The sequence below is a fragment of the Thunnus thynnus genome, chromosome 16 (assembly GCF_963924715.1).
Source record: "Thunnus thynnus chromosome 16, fThuThy2.1, whole genome shotgun sequence".
NCBI classification, from domain to species: domain Eukaryota; kingdom Metazoa; phylum Chordata; class Actinopteri; order Scombriformes; family Scombridae; genus Thunnus; species Thunnus thynnus.
Window position 1 is genome coordinate 1,286,262 of NC_089532.1, and position 21,940 is coordinate 1,308,201.

The window sequence follows — 21,940 nt, forward strand, 5'->3', positions numbered from 1 at the left end:
CGAATCATTGATGAACGATCGTTAGCTGAATATTCTTCATCCAGACGGTCAGAAAAGTCTTTGAAGGTTGTGGAAGTGTTGTCATGTGACTCTCTGGGTTTGTGGAGTATTTATCTTTTAGAAAACACTGATAGTTGAGAGAAGGACCAAAAGAAAGCATCAGAAAAACAATCAGTTATCTAAAGAGTTGGCAGTTAATTTATTGTCTATTGATTAGTCACTTCATTGATAGAAGATGAATATTAAAGAGCATGATAATGTTTTCTGGGCTGAACTCAGAGCAGCTCGAGTCGTAGTGCAGGGTTCAAAGGTCAAGGTGTACCTGGAGGGGGGTGGTCTCATGGATGTGTGACTGTGGCATCGCCGTGGTAACTACATGTTTTTGGTAAAGAGGGCAAAGCTGCAGGACGGCAGGCTGTAATTAGGCGTCCTGGCCTACTGGGCCCTGCTCTGACAGCCCGATCCCAGCTGGACGCTAAAAGTAGACCGACCTGAAATAACTCCAACACACACACACACACACAAACACACACACACACACACACACACACACACACACACACACACACACACACACACACACACACACACACACTCACACTCACACCAGCAGGCGGAGGTTCAGCCGCCTGTCATTCACAATCTGACGAGACGAGAACACGACAACTTTTGATTGCTGGTTTACACTTAATATTTTTAGTTATTTGATGATTGTTGAAATTGATTTTTATAAATAGAGTGTGTGTTAATGATGCAGTTGTTCGGAGGATCGGCCCTGATCAGCCCCCCCCCCCCACCCCCACCTTCGGCCTGAGTAAATCTGTCAGCCGGGTAAATCTGGGCCACTGAGCTCACTTCTCTCTCACACACCCCTGCCGTCCTCTGACCTCACTGCCTCTCACTCCGGCTCTCTAGGGAGCGCTTGATTCATGCTCACCAGGTGCAGCGGGACGGGAGGGGACGGGAGGGGACGTGATCTGAGAACACACTCGTCAGATCCAAACAACCTGGCTGTGAAGAGACTCTGCGTTACCACACACACACACACACACACACACACACACACAGACACACAGCGTCTAACTAAAGCTTCAGCAGCACATTGATCAGGACCGACAGGTGTGACGTAATCCCGACGCCTCCAGCTGGTCTGAGGATCAATCACGTCTTAAACACAACACAACAAACTGGATTAATAGTTCAATCTGCTGGTTAAACTGGTTGAAACTGACAGGATCACAACTACAACTGTGACAATTAGTTAATCAATCGATAGAATTAATCTGCAGCTTCTTTAATAATTGATCATTTTGATAATTGACTAATGGTTTGTTGGATATGAAAGAGGAAACAGTCAGCTGAATATCTTTGACTGATCAGATAAAAAAAAAGACATTTGAAGTTGTTGACGTTGGTTTAAAGCAGAATTGTCCTTTAATTAGAGCTCATTATCAATTAATCTATTGATTATTTTCTCTATTAATAGATTGTTTGTTTGGTATAAAATGTCAGAAAATTCGTCATAATTTCCTGAAGCTCAAGTTAACGTCTTCATATTGATTATTTACTCTGATTAACAGAATAAAACCCCAAATATTCAGTTTAGTGTCACAAACGACACAGAAAAGTAAATCTTCACAATCAAGCAGCTGGAAATAATGAACGTTTGGCGTCTGTGGGACAAATAAACTCAAAACATTTGCACGAATGACGCGAGGTGAAGTTTTTCTTTCTGTCTGAACATTAAAGATCAGATGACGGATCATGAAGCTTCATCTGACGGAACAGATACCGTCAACATCTTTTATCAGCGCTGCGTTTATTATCGACACATCAGCCGCAGCTTCACAAGCGTCCTAGCAACAGCAAGTTTATTTTTATGTTTCTCGTCTGTTTTTCGACGCGTAACTACGGTATCGAACGCTGCGGAAACACAACATGGAAACAAACGGGGGAGAGAAATGTGAATGTGCTCTGTTTGAGACTCAGGAGAGGATTTTATTACTGAACTTTGACCACGACGCTCATGTTTTTATTTAAAATCTGATGTTTTCAAGTCACAGATGATGTTCAAAGACACTACAGGAATAGTATTTGTATTTCTAGTTATTCTGAGTGAGACACACTGATGATAAAACATCTGTAAGAAGCTTTTAATAAGCCTGTAAGATAAAGTAGGAACCACAAGTGTGTAAGAAAATAAACACAGAAGCTGTTTGATGTGTTTTATCGTGAAAATCTGCTATTTAAGGAAATCCTGACACAACAACAGGTGGTTTGATCTATAGCATCATAATACATTTAAATATGGTTATACTGTATAATCCTGGTGTTAGTTTGTGTCTGAAAAGTGATTTTACATATAAAGCCTGTTTTTTAAACGTATGTACAGACTGTTGGTGACCTCCGGATCAACACGTCGTCAGGAAAGAGCTTCGACTCAAAGTGCAGCGACACAACAAACATTAACTAAAGTCTGAGGAGTCCCAGCAACAGTAAAAACTGACACGTACACACAGTTCAAACACTGTCAGCTCATCAATCACACATCATGAACTACAGCGAGGAAAAGACCTGCGAGTGGCAGTAAAAGCATGATGTGTGTGTGTCACGGTCAGTTTCCTGTAACTGTTCATGACTCACAGTGACATCACTGCTCTGCTGACCAGCACAGTGTGGGAAAGCAGCATTTTTTTCCACTTACGGCTGCAATGATTATTTACTGCCAGTTATTTTCTTGATTAATCGATTATTCGCTCGGTATAAAATGTCAGAAAGTAGTGAAAAGTTCCTGTTACACTTTCCTGAAGCTCAGTTCACGTCTTCAAACTGGTTGTTTTGTCTGAAGAGTCTAAAAACCTCCAAAATATTGAGTTTATGTGTCACATATGACAAAGAAAATCAGCAAATCTGGAAATAATGAATGTTTTGCATTTTTGCTCAAAAGACTTCAACTATTAATCAATTATCCAAGTAGTAGCAATTAACTTTCAGTGGTAGACTAATCAAGTGGTTTCTGAACCTGGAGGCTGAAATACTGAGCGTAGTTCAGAGGACTGGTGTGTGTGTGTGTGTGTGTGTGTGTGTGTGTGTGTGTGTGTGTGTGTGTGTGTGTGTCTTGTGGTATGTAGGGGGATCTCGAGGGGGGGGGGGTGATGTGGAGCTGTGGCTGTCAATCACAGAACCAGCCAATCAGTGCACGGCTGAATTAGTGTGGTTTGTTATGTAATCCTCCTCCCAGACATCCCAGTTCACACACACACACACACACACACACACACACACTCGCTGACCTGCAGCTCTTCACATTAATCTGATGTCAGTTTAATAAGTTGCTCTCATGTCTGAGTGAGAGTCAGCAGAATAACTTAAAGAACAAATATTCAGCTCTATATTTATATTCTGAGGCTCTACTGGAATAAAAACTCCTTATTTATCTTCTACTGGTCCTTTATGCAGCCCCTCAGTTCAGCCTCTGTCTGAAACAGGCTCCTGTCTCTTTAAGGCCCCGCCTCCTGATGAGCCCACTCTGTTCTGATTGGTCGGCTTCAGGAAGCTTCCTCCGGCTCCGGAGGCTACGTAAACAAACTATAGTAGCAGGATTTCACTTCTTCTTCTCCTTCTTTACTCCTAATGTCAACTTGTCAAATCCATCCGTACATGTTGCAGCTGAATCACATCTGAAATATGAGACACCTTAGCAACCACCTTAGCAACCACCTTAGCAACCGAGGCTACAGAACAGGCGGCTGTTTATGGGCATGTGCGATGAGCCGACGTCAGCTCTTCTTCATGGTAGAAAAAAAAGGTCATGAATGAAGCGTAGAGGGCAGGTTGAAGCCCTGAGTTTTGACTTGCAGGCAGCATTTTTACACACGTTCACCTCAAGTTTTGAAACTTTAACATTATGTTTAACATCTGACATTATAACAGGATATACTTAAACAAGAGAAAATCACATAAAAGCATAATATGTCCCATCCAAAACTAGCTTAGAATTGTTCCAGATAGTTTAGTCGTGTGTGTGATCATTTACACGCCGTCCTGAACCTTTTTTCAGGGCTTTGAAGCGTTCAGTACAGCAGAAAGGCTCTGGAGGCCCAGATAGCTGTAGTTATATAGTTATAGTAATGTAGTATTAATGGTCAAAGAATGAAACGCCTCAGCACAGAAAATGTACACTATTTTTATTGAACATAGATATAAATAGATAATATGAATAAATAAGGTGGTTGTGTTCCCGTTCTCTCCCCAGCAGCTCCAGTCAGCTGCTCACAGCAGAGAGAGAGCACTTTGAGTTCATCCTGACTTTTATGTACAATGAGGAATTTCAGCAGTAAACGTAGTAAACACTGGACTTCATATCTGTAATAAACGTTAAATGATGAAGCTGATGGATGGATTCAGAACGACACCACGCTCCTTCATCAAGACTGAAACACTGAAATAAATCTGATCAAAGCACCTTAACTACAGCTGCAACCATTTATCCATAAGTTGCCAAATGAAATTAATAGACAACTATATTGTAATTGTTTTTAGACTCTTTTTTTAGAAAACACCCAAATTCTCTGATTGCAGCTTCTTTAATGTGAATATTGATCCACATTTTTCACCATTTTCTGACATTTTATCCATAAAATGATTGACAGATTAATCGATAGTAAAAGTTATGCCTGTCTGTCTCTCTGTTGGCCGGGGAGGACCTCTGGTGTCTCTGTCGTCATAGCGACCTTCACTAGAGGAAGTCGCGACCCCTGGTTTGCCTCCGAAACCCGCCTGTTGCCATGGGCACCCTGGCAGAGAGCACTCAGCTGTGTGTGTGTGTGTGTGTGTGTGTGTGTGTGTGTGTGTGTGTGTGTGTGTGTGTGTGTGTGTGTATAAATAGCTGTCACCCTGCAGCCGTCCGTCAGTGTTGGGTTTCAGGAGCAGCTGCTCTCGGAGAGACAGACAGGTGGACGGTCAGATGGACAAACGGACCAGCAGACAGACAGACAGATGAAGTCTTGCAGGTCGACAGTTGATTTGTTGAAGTTGTAGTGTTTTTTCTCTGACGACGGATGACGGCGTGTTTCCTCTTTCTCTTTTCTTTATTCCCCATTTCAGTTGTTTCCTTAACTCACATCCATGGAAACACAGGACTCTCCTGCATAATATAACTATCATATAGGTTTATGAGTTCTGCACATCTGTTTCAATTATTTCAACTTTGTTTCACAGAAATCAGGTTTTTGTCATTTTGTCAAACGGCTCTAAATACTGAAACAGCTCTCGTCATGTGTAACTACACAGAGAGGTAGAAATACAGCCCCGGATCAGAACCGTCCTCAACAGTCCTGCAGCTCACGTCATATGTTTAGATAAGGACCATCTAATATCACTGTTTATTCCATATTTATGTCTTTTAGCGAACACCATTTCCCAGAAGCCCCAGACATTCACAGGCTAAATGTCACGGTTGTCGGGGGGGGGGGGCGGGGGGGTCACGGCGAGCTCAGAGACGTCTGTAATAACAGCAGGACAGATAAATACCGTAGAGAGAGTGTTGGTCAGTTTTATGAACCAAACCAAGTTACACTGGTGGGTTTGTAGTTTTTATTTTTTTCATCTTTGTTAAACTTAAAATCATAAATGTTTAAATGTCTGACAGCAGCTGCTGTAGCGGAGCATGAACTCCAGGAACAGGCTTCATTTTTTCACAGAGAGCGATGAAAGAAACGCTGAACGAGAGACTGAGTCGACTGAAGCAGCTAGACAGGAAGTGATGTCACGGTAGTGAAGTGCTTCATCGTAGCGGTTGAGAATAAAACGTGGCGCCATAGTTGATGAATTCTTCCACAAATGACCCGAAAGTTAAAAGTCAATTTGCAGATTGTGTTTTGTGATCTTTAGCAGCAAAACTGACCTCTGACCTCTGAGCTCTGTGATTGGATGTTTCTTGCTGAAATGCATCTTGGGAGTTGTAGTTTACTTTCTGCCTTTGACTTTTTATCAAAGAACCAGATATTTTCTAACACAGTTAATCATCTCGTGTATGCTGGTGACCTAACATGGTCTATGCTGTTTAGCCAATCAGAAGCCTCCGTCTCACATGGTTCAGTTATCAGAGTTATTGATCTGTTGATCATTTTTTGACCAACCGATAATGTGTAAAATGTCAGAAATAATGTCAAAAACACCAAATATATTGAGATTATCTGTGTTCCCACATCTTATGTCATCAGGATAAATTTGGCTTTTTTGCTGCAGAGTTTAAAAAGTTCAGTAAGTTTGAAAACAGACACCACAGAAGAAGAAGAAGCTCTGAATCCTCACACTGACGGATTTTAAATCCTAATTTGCAGTTGAATGAGTTTTTTTCTTCCCGGCCGGATTATTAAACCACTGAAATATCTTCAAAGGGGAGAAGTGATGCTGAACTCTGCTGCTGCTGCTTCTACACAGTCCTGCTCGAACAGGAGAAACAGGCCAATCACAGCCCAGCAAGCTGCACTTTCATATCCAATCAGGTTCATGCTGACGCCTGAGTGGAGGAGAGCGCCGTCAATCATCTGCTGTGCTGATAGGAAGGATGTGTGTCACTAACAAACACCTGCTGAGTCTGAACAGACCACACAGACGACATGAAACAGTTTCCTGATGGAAACAACACTTCATTAAACCACATTAAGTTGCTGCGTTCAGGCTCAGTCGGGCTGTTCAGTGCCAGCAGTTACATCTAATGTCACATCTGGGACTGTTTTATGACATTACTGGTTCACAGCAGGGCCGCCCTCTACCTCCTGCTGAGTCCATGCTGCAGTCGATGAGGCTGTGAGTTTGGTTTTTTTTAAAGCCACATCATTACACACACAGTAACACAGCGTGACAACATGACAGTCTATAAAGTTTTACACAGTCGTGTCTCTAAATGACGTAACTGTGATGGAAACGTTCTCAGCTCCATGTTGAAGTGTGACGGACTCTTCATCAGTAGAGACGCTCTGTGGTGTTAATAAGATTTTATAACTGAACTAAAACCAGGACTGGACTGTTGAGATGTGACACTTTCACACCAGAGATGATGAAGAACAGCAGGTGAAACATGAGACTCTTGTTGGCTGTTATGGGAGCTCAGACTGGGGAGCTGATTATACTGTAACTGGGAGAAGACGTGAATCATATTTCTCATAATCATACTGTAGTTCAGGTGTACTGATTAAAGAAACATCAGTTATAATGTTGAGTATAAGAACAAAAATATGTAAAGATAAGAAGCCATGCTGCATTAGCTCCAAGCACTTCCTGTTTGTACTATAACCATGGAAACTACTTCTGACTGGATTCTAAGCAGATGTATGGATGTTTGCCTGCAGTGGACAGACACTGTGTTTGGTTTGGAAGGTTTCTGACTGAGACTGTGTGATTGATGACAGATATTACATCAGTGGGGGTGAAAGGGTTAACGGATGTTTGATCTCACCTGGAGGATGACATCATGAATGAATCACCTGTCTGTTTGTGTGTCTCCAGGCGAGGATAGCGTTCCTGCAGGGCGAGAGGAAAGGTCAGGAGAACCTGAAGAACGACCTGGTCAGAAGAATAAAGATGTTAGAATACGCGTTAAAGCAGGAAAGGTGAGAAATGACTCTTATAAACATAAACATCAACATAAACATCAACATAAACACATCACTCATCACAACAAGATTACACCTTCATCACTGCTGCTTTCAGCTCATCTCTGCAGACTTGATGGATATAATAACTGGTTTAATAACTCATAATAACTGGTATAATAACTCATAATAACTGGTATAATAACTCATAATAACTGGTATAATAACTGGTATAATAACTCATAATAACTGGTATAATAACTGGTATAATAACTCATAATAACTGGTATAATAACTGGTATAATAACTCATAATAACTGGTATAATAACTGGTATAATAACTGGTATAATAACTCATAATAACTGGTATAATAACTGGTATAATAACTGGTATAATAACTCATAATAACTGGTATAATAACTGGTATAATAACTCATAATAACTGGTATAATAACTGGTATAATAACTGGTATAATAACTGGTATAATAACTCATAATAACTGGTATAATAACTGGTATAATAACTCATAATAACTGGTATAATAACTGGTATAATAACTCAATAACTGGTATAATAACTGGTATAATAACTCATAATAACTGGTATAATAACTGGTATAATAACTCATAATAACTGGTATAATAACTGGTATAATAACTGGTATAATAACTCAAAATAACTGGTATAATAACTGGTATAATAACTGGTATAATAACTGGTATAATAACTGGTATAATAACTCATAATAACTGGTATAATAACTGGTATAATAACTCAATAACTGGTATAATAACTGGTATAATAACTCATAATAACTGGTATAATAACTGGTATAATAACTCATAATAACTGGTATAATAACTGGTATAATAACTGGTATAATAACTCAAAATAACTGGTATAATAACTGGTATAATAACTGGTATAATAACTGGTACGACTGGTTATTAGAGATGTGCAGCAGTGATGCGTTTGTGTTCTGATGGGAAACGTGAACATTAAAATGATAATAACAACATTCCCATGGAAGGTTAAGCCCAGTTTGATCTCCAAGTGTCTGTTAACTGCAGCTAGCAGTGATTGGTTCATTCATTGATTAGTTATTCCCAGTTCTCTAAACTCAGTGACTTCATATGAAGATGTAACCAGCTAATCTGTGATCGATTTAAGAAGCCCAACCTTAAGGTCCATTTAGTAGCTGTTCTGGAGCTTTCTATCACATCACACAGTCTTCCTCCTGACCATGTTCAGGATGCAGTGATTTAAAGTCTTGTTTAAGCTGTTTGTTGTATTTTTCTGGTAATAGAAGTTAAAATGTATTTTCTGTTTCCTCCACAGAGCAAAATATCACAAGTTAAAATACGGAACAGAGTTAAACCAAGGAGAGATGAAGATGCCAAGCTTTGAATCAGGTCGGTGACGTGTGTCGGTCGGGACGTTTACACGCTGATCCGTCCTGGTAGAGTTCTTCCTCTCTGCAGGACCATGTGTTGAAGACGTTTCTTACTGCTCACATCTGAAACTCTGCAGAGTTTTACATCCACATCACACTCTGCTCCTCCTCCTCTTTAATCTCTTCTAATACTCAGCTTTATATCCTGCTTTTCTCTCCTCCTCCTCTTCCTCGCCTCACTTTTCCTCCTCTTCCGCGTGAATATAGTGTGAACATACTGTATGTGGATCAGTATATTGTGTGTATGAATGGATAGAAGAGTGTCAGTGCTGCAGGAATATAAGAGAAAAACATCTAATGTCATAAAAAGGTTAAACAGACACAGTTAGCTGTAGACTAGCTGGTGAACATAGTGGAGCATTTAGCAGCTGAAGAGCCTGATATTTCCCTCAGGAGCTGGTGGAGAGCAGAAACATTCACCAGGTGGACACAAACACGACTCCACATGAACGATAACGTCGCTGCGTAACTGCTGGATGTGGAAATAAGTTCAACATATCAACTTAAAGCTGATAATATGTCAGAGTTCATGTTCACATCATGTTTCTGATGAGTGGAAGTGCAGGTTTAATGTGATTTCCTGACCTGTTTAATGAGGTCAGTCTGGGGTCAGTATTGATCAGTGTATCAGATCAGTATTGATCTACAAGCGTCCAGCAGGATTTCTTTATTTTTATTTTTATTTTATAAGGACGATGCCATTCAACATATTTCCAATACAGAGCATGAAGCTGATGTGCTGCACAGAGTTTATAGCTGTCACTAATGTTCAGCTCCTGTCCCTGGTTATACAGTGTAATTAAAATATACAACTTTCATCATCATAGAAGCACAGCAGGCTACAGATATGGAAGTATTTATCAGTATTTCATTGTTGTCTATTTTTCGTGTGTTTGTCCTTTAGACACCAAAGACTCCGAGGTCTCTGCTGTTCCCGCCAACAGTCAGCTCACCTGGAAACAAGGAAGACAACTACTCAGACAGTAAGAATCAATCAATCAAACTTTATTATTCCCATAATAAAACCAAACAAGTTAACACTCAAACACTCTGAGATTAATGCACGCGAGAAATAAAAAATATCAAAACAAAAGGAAAAGAAGAAGAAATGGAAATACAAAAAACAACGACAAATAACATCAACTTAATAATAACAGATAAAATGTAATTTTACAACATGAATACAATAAGTGAATAAAATAAAGTAATCAAAAACTAGACTAGAGAGTTTTAAAGGGGATCTACGATGCTTTCCCTTATTTTCAGTCATGTATATATCATGTTATAATGTCAGATGTTCATATTAAATGTGGCTAAAGTGTTAAATAATGAGATGAACGTGTGTAGAATTATTCCCTGTCAGTAAAAAGCTCTGAACAGTTTCTAATGTTTTTACTGTTTCTACTTTCAGCTCAGTAGAAACATTTCTAGCTGCTAAAAACACCAGCGTGTTGGATCAGGATGTTATTCTGTTATCTGCTGCTAGTGCTGCTGGGACTCTAGGTATTGATCCGTGTGTGTGTGTGCGCGCGTGTGCGTGTGTTCAGGTACCTGCAGGAAGTAGGATACACAGACACCATCCTGGACGTTCGTACTCAGAGGGTTCGCTCTCTGCTCGGCCTGTCGGGCTCCGAGCAGAACGGATCTGTGGAGAACAAGAACCTGCAGCACCTGATCAACGGGACGGAGCGCCGCAAGGACAGCAAGAGGTCAACGCACGCACACACATACACACATACATACACACACACACACATACACTCACACACATACACACACAGGTGCTGAGGTCAGAGGTCACACAGAGGTCACGTATGACTGTGTGTGTTTTTATGGATTCAGGAATCCAGGTGACGTTCTGGAGACGTTCAACTTCCTGGAGAACGCAGAGGACAGCGACGAAGACGAGGATGAGGAGGGAGACCTGATGGATGACATCAGCACCGACAAACACCACCGAGCCAAGAAACACAAGACCAAGGTACACACACTCACACTCACACACACTCTCACACACACTCACACACACACACTCTCTCACACTCACACACACACACACACACACACACACACACACTCTCTCACACACACACTCACACACACTCACACACACACTCACTCTCACACACACACACACACTCTCACACACTCTCACACACTCTCACACACTCTCACACACTCACACACACACACACACTCTCACACACACACTCACACACACACTCACTCACTCTCACACACTCACACATACACACTCACACACACACTCTCACACACTCTCACACACACACTCTCACACACACTCAGTAACTATTTATACACTAGTCACAGCTGGGTTTAAATAAATACTTCCCTCCTGTTCTTCTCTAATCCATCTCTCCCTCCGTCATGTCTTTACTTCCTCACTCTTCATCCCTTTTCCTTGCTGGGTTTTCCCTCCTTTCCCTCTTCCTCTTTCATCTCCTCACCTTCTCCTCTACTCCTCATTCTTTCTCCTCTTCCTCCTCCTCACCACCTTCTCCTCTCTCGTCGTCCTCTCTCCTACTTTGTCTCCTCCTTCTCATTCTGTCTCTTCTACTGTTTTAACTCCTCCTCTGCCGTCTCCTCACCTGTTTTGTCTTCTTCTCCTCCTCCTCTGTTTCTACTCTTCCTCCTCTCCTCTGTCTCTACTCTTCCTCCTCCTCCTCCTCCTCTGTTTCTACTCTTCCTCCTCTCCTCTGTTTCTACTCCTCCTCCTCCTCCTCCAGGTGGGGAACGAGGGCTTGGCGTCGGAGGACGACGCTGACACAGAGGAAGCGTTGAAGGAGTTTGACTTCCTGGTGACGGCCGAGGATGGCGAGGGCGCAGGCGAGGCCCGGAGCTCCGGAGACGGGACGGAGTGGGGTGAGATATGTACGCCACATATCCCAGTTAGAGCTCCTCCCAGCCAATCACATGCTGGGCTTTAGATGGAGGACAGTCATCAGCCAATCAGATACAACCAGTATCAAGCTATAAAGTGTCAGAAACCGTTAATCAATAATCAACTAATTGATGAAACGGTTTCCTCTGGTGCTCTGCAGCGGAGCCTCTACCGTTTCCTACCGGCGGGGGGAAGTCCTTCCTGTTGGGGGGGTCTGACGACGTCCTGGAGAGCGTGCTGGGATTGGGCGACCTCGCTGACCTCACTGTCACCAACGACGAATCAGACTACAGCTACGATGTGAGTCTCACACACACACACACACACACACGGTGAGACTTTAAGACGTCTGATGATGAATCTTGATCAAATTTATCGTCCCGCCCCCCTCAGCTGCCGTCCAATAAGGAGTCTTCATTCAGGAAGACGTGGAATCCTAAGTACACGCTGCGGAGCCACTTTGACGGCGTGCGAGCGCTGGCCTTCCACCCCGTCGAGCCCTGCCTGGTCACTGTGTCCGAGGACCACACCCTCAAACTGTGGAACCTCACCAAGACCGTCCCCGCCAAAAAGTACGCCACGCCGCCATCACGACACGATAAACACACATCAACACTAACAGCAACACATCTGATGGGTTGTTTTAAATAAAAGTTTTACTGATCAATCAGCCTGATCATGACGTTCCTCATGTTCATACTGGCTGTTAAGATGCTTTTTAATTGATTATCTGAAGGTGATGTGAGGCTGCAGCCGTCTGAGTCGACAAATCAGTTATTGATTAGTGGATTGAAAGAACATTAATCAGACACTGTTTCCTTTTTCAAGCACAAATATTAAATATTTGATGCTTCCAGGTTCTCAAGTGTAGATATTTGCTGTTTTTTCTTGTCTTACGTCGTTATAACTGGAATATTTTTGAAGTTTTGACATTTCATGACGTCACATTAGACTCCAGGAAGTTGTGATGGACATTTTTCAGTTTTCTGATGTCACAGCGACTGAAGAATGAATCAATCGGAGGACTTTTATTGTGAAGCTGCTGCAGGAAACTGTTCAATTAAAACTATATTCTTACAGTATTTGATGCTTCTTCTCTTCAGGATCAAAACAAAAACAAAATGTTGAATGCAGAATATAATTATATGTCACATGACCTGAGGAAAGTCGATCAGGTTATTTCCTGCAGTTCCTGGAGTCTCTCTCCTTCAGAGGAAAATCCCTCCTCACACTGACACATCTCAAGTATTTGCATCTCATTTTCTCTCCCGCAGCATTTTCTGACTCTGCAAACAGACGCATCAGTGTCCCGCTCGCTCATAATCCCTGTAAAGAATCCCCCCCCCCCCCCCCCCCCTTCAGGATTTACTGCTGCAGCACATCATCACAGCTCAGCTTTGGCTTTTTAAACTTTAAACTACAGATAGTAGCAGATGATGGAGAGAAGGTGGTTTAATGATGCACATGATGTGTTCAATAACTCTTAAACTTGCCGTTTTTTTGACTTTGTGTTTTCCAGAAGTGCCTCTTTTGATGTGGAACCCATCTACACATTCAGAGCTCATGTGTACGTATCCACACACACACACACACACACACACACACACACACACACACACACACACACACACACACACACTCTCATAATAATAATAGCGAGTAGATTCTTATGTATTCAGGATGTTTTTAAAGGTGTCTCTGTCTCCCTCCAGTGGTCCGGTGCTGTCGTTGGCGATGACCTCCAGTGGTGAACAGTGTTTCAGTGGAGGCCTCGACTCCACCATCCAGTGGTGGAACATCCCCAGCTCTAACGTCGACCCCTACGACACCTACGGTACACACACACACACACACACACACACACACACACTCATATACCTGTCAGTAAAGGTGTGTATGATAATGTGTCTAGATTGATTCTGATTAAAATATATATATATACATGTACAGATGCATTTGTGACAGTATGATGCACTACGGCCCTGATCACACCTGGTATCAACATCGTCTCAGGTGATCTGATCACTAGTGAACAGCTGTAAATACAGGTGTAAACACACCCAAGAATCCGATCACTCAGACCACATTGGGAGGTGGTCTGGGCCGCATGTGACCACATTCATTCAGCAGTGTAAACGCAATGCATCCTGGGCCACGTTGAAGGACCGCCTACTCAGCTGACGTCCTCTATTTTCCTGCAGACCAGACACACGACCCTCCGTCCGAAGCTGCTCCACTGGTTTGATAACAGGATGAACTAATTATTTAGTTTTTCATGTGAATTAAAAACGTGTTTTCCTGTTTTTCTCCTGCTTTCCTTCTTCAAACCCACAGTTAGAATAGAAATTAAATCATTAATATTTCAGAAGCTGAACGTAGCTGGATAGTTTCCTCTGTCCTGTCAAATCACGACAGCTTTTAGTTTTGCTGCTGGACATGATGAGCTCAGGATTGATCATGACGGCTGCTTTACTCCAAACAGTTTGACTGTATGAACCTGGACTGTGTGTAACAGCTGATCTGTTGGATGTGAAGAAGAACACAGAACATTAACTAACATTAGATCTCTCTCTCTCTCTCTCTCTCTCTCTCTCTCTCTCTCTCTCTCTCTTATATTTTGAATATTTATCCTGTTATCAGACGAGTTGAGCAGCTTTGGACGAATACTGAATGAATTTGGTCTTGAGAAGGGAAATGGCGTGGGTGTTTATGTAGAGCGGGGAAGTGAGATCGATCACATCGCCAGCTGTAAACGGGGCCAACAACTCACAGATTTTATTACATTCAGCTGTGATTTAAATTGATTGAGTTTAGTTTCAGTTGTTCATAAATTGATCATCTTTAAGTTCTGATTAAGTAAAGAAAGTTAGAGACAGAGTCTGTCTGCTGTCACACCAACACTAGTTAACGAGGTGTGAGATCAGCTCCATCTGAATTTACTGTTTTCAGCTATTTTAAGGTGTTTCATACATTGTTCATGATAATACCAGTATACATCTGAATGTAGTAAAAAATGTTCACATCACAATATTGATGTTATTATGAGGTGTTGATGTTAGAACTGAGCAGAATCAGTTTGTTTGGGTTCATGTTGTCCAGTCAGTTGAAGGAGTGAGAAGCAGGTCATCATAGCAGCCTCTCTCTCTCTCTCTCGCTCTCTCTCTCTTAGAGGGCAGACATAGTGCTGCAAGCGGTTGTTCACGTGAAAAGTGAGAAATTTGTGTCAAGAATGAAAAGAGAAGCTGAGAGAAAAGTTTAAACTCTGGTGAAAGTCAGAACATCTGTTTAGAAAGTTACAGACGGAGTGAAATATAAACCACACAAAAACCAACACCTGAAACCCAACGTACACACACACACACACACACACACACACACACACACACACACACACACACACACACACACACACACACTGAGGGAGAAGTTCCTCTGTGAACATGTTCTGGTGTGAGGACGAAGGGATGAAACCACCTGACTGGTGTCATTAAACGCACCAGTGAGTGTGTTTTTTCACTCTGCCGCCATGTCTGACACAAAACATCATAACTGTACACATCTTCTACATGTTGTTGTTTCTGACAACTCATCAAATACAGGATACAGGACTCCAACAGTTCCTCATAAAAACATTCATGTAAGATTAATAGCCCTGCCCCTCTTTCCTCTTGTCCAATCAGATCCCAGCGTCCTGGCTGGGTCGTGGGCGGAGCATACAGACGCCGTGTGGGGATTGGCTTACAGCGGCATCAAGAACCGCCTGCTGTCCTGCTCGGCTGACGGAACGGTCAAACTGTGGAACCCGCAGGAGAAGAACCCCTGCATCAGCACTTTCAACTCAAACAAGGGTGAGGAGGCGCCGCCGCCGCTCGCAGGACGACGCCACGGTTACACATGAACACTGAGTCCAGCTTCTAACCACGTGTGTGTGTGTTTGTGTCTGCAGAGCACGGCGTCCCCACAGCGGTGGACTTCAACGGTTGTGACCCCGCCCACATGGTGGCGTCCTTTAACAGCGGCGACGTGGTGGTGTACGACCTGGAGACTTCCCAGCAGGCACTGGTGCTGAAGGGGCAGGGAGAAGGCAGTAAGAACACACACACACCATCAACAAGACGTCACCTGTCTAACATGTAGAAAAATCATTTATATTCCTCTTTTTTCTCTTTCATTTCTCATCTCTTCTCTCCTTCTTCTCCTCTTTTCTTCTTCTTCTCTTCATCTTCTCAACCTCTTTCCTCTTCTGTTTTCTTCTCCTCTTCCTCCTCTTCTTCTCCTCTTCTTTTCTTCTTCTCCTCTTCTTTTCTTCTTCTTCTCTTTTCTCTTTCTCTTCTTCTCTTCTGTTTTCTTCTCTTCTCTTCCTCCTCTTCTTCTCCTCTTCTTTTCTTCTTCTTCTCTTTTCTCTTTCTCTTCTTCTCTTCTGTTTTCTTCTCTTCCTCTTCTCTCTCCTCTTCTTTTCTCCTTTTCTGTTTTCTTCTCTCTTCTCTTCTTCTTCTCTCTTCCTCTTCTTTCCTCTTCTTCTTCTCTTCTTCTCCTCTTCTCTTCTTCTTCTCTCAGCCCTGCCGGGGTCCAATCATATCAATAAGGTGGTCAGTCATCCCACGCTGCCGGTCACCATCACCGCTCACGAAGACCGACACATCAAATTCTACGATAACAAGTCAGGTGGGTGTGTTCTCCCGTCTCCGTCTGTCAGACACATGAACCAGGTGAAGACCTGGTTCTGCTGTTCTACACCTGTCTGACCTCTCGTCTCTCTGTGTGTGTGTGTGTGTGTGTGTGCGTGTGTGTGCAGGTAAAGTGATCCATGCTATGGTGGCTCACCTGGACGCAGTGACCAGTCTGGCTGTGGATCCTAACGGGATCTACCTGATGTCCGGCAGTAAGTCTCCTTATATTTATATTTCCTGTTCTCCTTCATTTACAACAAAGACACAGTGAACATGTAGAGAATCATCATCTGAACACCGTCACCGTGTCCTCGTCCTCAGGTCACGACTGCTCGCTGCGTCTGTGGAACCTGGACAGTAAGACGTGCGTCCAGGAGATCACAGCTCACCGTAAGAAGAGCGAGGAGGCCATCTACGACGTGGCCTTCCACCCCTCCAAGGCTTTCATCGCCTCCGCCGGAGCCGACGCCCTCGCCAGGGTCTATGTGTAGACCAGGAGGAGCAGGAGGAGGAGGAGGAGGAGGAGGAGCAGCAAGATGGCCGCGGGGCGAGAGACACAGACAGACAAAGAGAGAGAGCGAGAGAGAGAGAGAGAGAGAGGCTGGTCTGTAAACACAAACAAACAGGATTCAGGTCTGTTCAGGTCTCTGAACAAAGAATATATATTAATGAAAGACTGGAGGTGAGCAGGACCTCCGCTGGACGACTACACACACACACACACACACACACACACACACACACTGTACGTGAAGAGGTGTGTCCTCCTCTCCCTGCCACTGACTGAAGACACTGAGAGACGTTCAGCAGCAGAAACACGGTAACGTTGTGGAAACGTTGTTTAAACCCTGCAGGTAGATCTGCATCACACAGAGCAGCTCACCTGTCCTGTGATGTCATCTCCCCCCGTCTGCAGAGTCCTGAACGACGTAGCTCTGATGACACTACATACCCCCCCCTCACCCCCCCACCCCCCCATCGTGTTAACACTAGCAGAGCAGACGACACACTTAAAGGAAAAATCCCCCAAATCAGCTCAGTGACGTTCTTGTTTCTGTCAGTGTTTCTTCTTCTTCTTGTGAAAAGCAGCAGTGACATCACAGCAGCTGTTTGATCCTGACTGTAAACATCAGGTTTGGGTTTCAGAGTCAGAATCAGCAAACAAACAGGAAGAAACAACAAACCCCACAGTATTGGATTTATGCTTCTTTTCTTTTTTTATTTCAGCTCTTAAACTGCAGCAGTTTAGTAAACTGACAGTAAATTAGTGTGTTGACAGAAGTAACGCTCAGTTTCACTGATAATTTAGGTGTTTTTTTTGCCGTTAAAGGAGAGTTTACAGTGTAGATACAGACAGAAACGATGAGCAGAAAGAGAAGAACCACCTGCGACTCAACAACTGGATCTGCACCGCGAGGCTGCAGGACACCCTGACGAATAAAATGTTCAATAACTGATGAAGCTTTAAAGTTATTCATCAAGCAAAGAAACTCTGCAACGTCTCAGATTTCACTGTAAACTGAATATTTTTTATTTTTGGACTGTTGGTCAAACAAAACAAGACGATTTCTCACATTTTTTTTAGTTTATAAACTACATGGTTGATCAGATAATTAAAACAATATCAGCAGATCAATTGACAATCATTAATATTCAGTAGAAGGCTGGAAAACCTCTCATTTAAATAATCAGAGTCGTCACGCAGCTCTGATGATGGTACGCTGTGACATCACAGCAGGGAGGTTTAACTCGACACCGGCCAATCAGAAGTGAACGCGCCACAGATTCTGCTGTAACGTGTTGAGACGTGTTTGGAAAAGTGTCGGTGAATGAATCTGTTTTTAATATCCGGAACAAACCTGAGCTGAGTGTCAGAGGACGAACGTCTGACGGGGATTTTTCCTTCAAAGCGTCGACTTCCAGCCGCAGCGGAGTCGAATAGAAACGAGAATCCGGCCGAAACCCGCAGCAGAACGGAAACCTGTCGATGATTTTAATCCACTGTGGTCTTTTAAGTTTTTAATCAAATCTGAACCAAAGCTTCAAGAAAACAGATTTGTTGGGTTTTAACCTTTTTACAGTTTTTAAAGATCGTGAATGAAGAAGCTGAAACATGTTGGAGAGAAAAACCGCGTCCGTCTGAAAATCAGATTTTCTGTTTCTGCTGCCGGTTTGAGCTGATTGGACGTCTGTCCTAACGGGAGCAGATGATTGGTTCGTACTAACCCCCCACCTCCCTCCACCTCAGCCCCTGGTGGGCCAATCAGGGCCCTGCATTTCAGCCACCGATGTAACGAGCGAAGGATCCGGACGCTTGGCGTTAAGTTACATGTGGAAGTTTTCTTTGTTTGTGTAAAATAAATCTAGTTTTTATAATCCTTTTTATATTCGTGGAAACGTCTCGTTAACGGCACCCGATGAGGATTCTGGTCCCTCATTTCCCGTCCAATCCTGCCATCATGACTCTCACAGACCCCGCCCACCCGCCTCCGCCTTCCTGTCACATGAGGATCGACCAACCTCCGTCTGATAACGTGGAGACGTCCGCTTTCTGGATCTCACTTAGATTCGATGAAACGTAGAAAGTAAAGGAGGCGAAGGAGCCGCTGAGGAGAGACGAGACCCGGCCCAGGAGGAAGAGGAGGAGGAGGAGGAAGAGGAGGGTGTTCATGTCGGTCGATTGATTGATTAGTTGATCAACAGAAAACTAATCATGAATTATTTTTATAACGGTTTTAGTCTCTAGTTTTCATCCTCTGATAATAAACTGAATCTTTAATTTACTGACATTTTACAAACCACACAAACAATCAATTAATCAATAAGAACATAATTAACTGCAGCCGTCAATACGTTTTTAGACAAATATTAAATATGAAGCTGACAGAATCATCAGTTATTATCATCCAGTTATAAAGAAAACCAGTTGATCTCTTCCAGTGGACAAACTGGTGCCACAATTATTCATAATTACTGTCATTATGGATTAATCTGTCCGTTATTTTCTCGATTAATCAATGAGCCGTTTGATTTATAAAATGGTAAAAAATATTTCCCAAAGTCCGAGATGAACATGAAATGTTTTATTCAGTTTATTGTCATAGAGACTAAATAAATATTCATATTTAATAAGCTGTACTCAGAGAATTTGGACTAATTGATTATCAAAATAGTTGGCGATTAATTGAGTTGGCAACTAATCAATTAATCGATTAACGGTTGCGTCTCCAGCACACAGACTGACTGCAGATGTTTAATGAATCTTATTTTTCACTGCAGGAACTTTTCTCTCTTCTTCATGTGAGTTTTTAAGAAGCTCCCGATTCTTCTTCTTCTGTTTCTATTTTACAACTCGAGATACAGAAAGAGTCACATGACGTGAACAGAAGCTACATGGAGACGTTCAGCTGCTGTTTGTTTGTTTGTTTGTTTCTCCTAGAAAAGAAAACTAGTCAACAGGAAGAAGAAACGTCATATTTTCAGAGTAAAGTGCAGGAAAGACGAGGATTCATCCAGAGGCGTCAGAACAGTCTCGTCTGTCTTGTTTTTGTCTTTTTTCTGGCAGAAATGTTCTTCTGTCGTCACGAAGTTTCCACTCAGAACTCAGTTCAACACTTTTATCAGTTTAAAAACGTTTAAAAAAGTTTAAACCACCTCCTTCAGTCGTCTTCGTCTCTTTTAGCACATGAAGGTTCCTGGAGTATCTGAGTCATGTGATCACACCTGAGCAGGTGTTCATACGGTTGAAAGCTCCACAGAAAGCTTGTAAGTGAACCTTGAGTTTAGAACGTTTGACTGTCAGAGAGCACCTGAACGCACCGTTAGTCTCACCTGGATCCTGACCCACCTGGTTCTCAGCCGAGGCCTCGCCGCTCCCAGCTCCTCCTCCTCCTCCTCCTCCTCCTCCTCTTCATCTTCATCATCGTCTTCATATCACTGTGTGATTTTTCTCCTCACTTTCATGACATATTTATATCACACGACGGTTTTTTTTAAGTCTCGTTTTGAACTCCAGGAGAAACCGTCCAATCGGAGGCCTCCTGGAGCAAAGATTGGAAAGCGAAAGCTGCCAGCTGATTGGCTGAACGTCCCGGCCTGCTCGGACTCACGGAGCGTTTTATCGTTGTGGTTTGTTTTTATTCCACAGATTCAGTTTTAATTTTATTTTTTTAACTTAATGGATTTGTAACGCGAGCGGCTCCCGATCGATCACGACTCCAAACAAAATCTTTTTTTTTTTTGTTTGTTTTTATTTTCACCCACGCTACAACTTACTGTGTAACTAAAGAGTTTTTTTGTTTGTGTAATGCATGATTAATACAATAAAAGTATTTTTTCTAGTCTTCCAAAAAATGGAAAAAAAAAAGTTCTGATCAGTTTGCGAGTTTTGATGAGTTTTGTAAGGTTTTTTTGATTTACAAACTATGAAACAGCAGATTTTAAAGATTGTACCACATAGCAGAATACAACTGTTGAAATGTATATAAAATGTCTATAATAACTATTAAATGGTGTACCTGTACAGAGGCTGCTGCTCTGCTCATCATTCTGTGTGAAAACTGTTAATGAAACTTCAACACACACCCAGACTGCTTTTATATGTTTGGCCAAAAGTATGTGGACGCTGCACACATTTAATCTGAAAACGTTGCTGCTTCCTTCCAGGCTCCCGTCCTGACTGTCAGATAAACGTGAGGGAATCTAAAACGTTCTCTGCTACACAAAACTCTTTTTTTTCTTTAATTTTTGTGAAATATGTGAGTTTGTGGCTGTAAGAATTATTCAAATTAAATGATCTGAATGCAGACAATCAATCAAAAGTAGCTTTGCTTTGTTTTAAAGCAACAGTTCATCATTATGGAAACGTGTTAGAAGTTCAGATTGACTCCTCATGTCTGAATGGTAAATATGAAGCTAAAGCTAGCTTAGCTTAGCATAAAGACTGGCTCTGTCTAAAGCTATAATATCCACCTACAAACACCTCTAAAGCTCAATAATTAACACGTGTTTTTCTCTTTCCATGATCACACATTTCAGTCATTAAAACAAACTCCAAACATGTGACCCAGAGCTCTGCAGGACCAACAAAGTTATCTGCAGTTTGTGAGTAACAATCTGCTGGAAAGAAACCCTGAAAAGCGTCCACATACTTTTGGCCACATCATGTGCATTTAAACTCAGTGTTTTCAGACTCAGCTGACCTTTGTTGAGTTTTTGATGAACTGACATTAAAAAATGGAATTTGAAGGACTTTTAAAACATTTTAGGGACACCTGAGCTTCACTGAAGAAGGCCATGGGAAACTGTCAAAAGCC

The 21,940-nt window shown here is 42.3% G+C and overlaps 1 protein-coding gene across 2 annotated transcripts in view; it reads left to right on the forward strand.

Moving 5' to 3' along the window:
• The window catches only part of strn3 (striatin, calmodulin binding protein 3), a 30,105-nt gene extending 8,953 nt beyond the window's left edge, over positions 1 to 21,152 (forward strand). Inside the window, exons 2-16 of one of the 2 annotated variants that reach the window (XM_067615113.1) lie at positions 7,513 to 7,616; positions 8,939 to 9,012; positions 9,958 to 10,036; positions 10,601 to 10,762; positions 10,896 to 11,034; positions 11,801 to 11,945; positions 12,116 to 12,255; positions 12,349 to 12,527; positions 13,475 to 13,522; positions 13,668 to 13,789; positions 15,636 to 15,803; positions 15,902 to 16,042; positions 16,513 to 16,620; positions 16,751 to 16,837; positions 16,947 to 21,152. In XM_067615113.1, the coding sequence (XP_067471214.1) occupies positions 7,513 to 7,616; positions 8,939 to 9,012; positions 9,958 to 10,036; positions 10,601 to 10,762; positions 10,896 to 11,034; positions 11,801 to 11,945; positions 12,116 to 12,255; positions 12,349 to 12,527; positions 13,475 to 13,522; positions 13,668 to 13,789; positions 15,636 to 15,803; positions 15,902 to 16,042; positions 16,513 to 16,620; positions 16,751 to 16,837; positions 16,947 to 17,116 (1,866 nt within the window). In that variant the 3' untranslated portion in view covers positions 17,117 to 21,152. The remainder of the gene's footprint in view (positions 1 to 7,512; positions 7,617 to 8,938; positions 9,013 to 9,957; positions 10,037 to 10,600; positions 10,763 to 10,895; positions 11,035 to 11,800; positions 11,946 to 12,115; positions 12,256 to 12,348; positions 12,528 to 13,474; positions 13,523 to 13,667; positions 13,790 to 15,635; positions 15,804 to 15,901; positions 16,043 to 16,512; positions 16,621 to 16,750; positions 16,838 to 16,946) is intronic. The other variant, XM_067615114.1, reaches the window with a different exon arrangement.
• Positions 21,153 to 21,940: the final 788 nt, after the last annotated feature.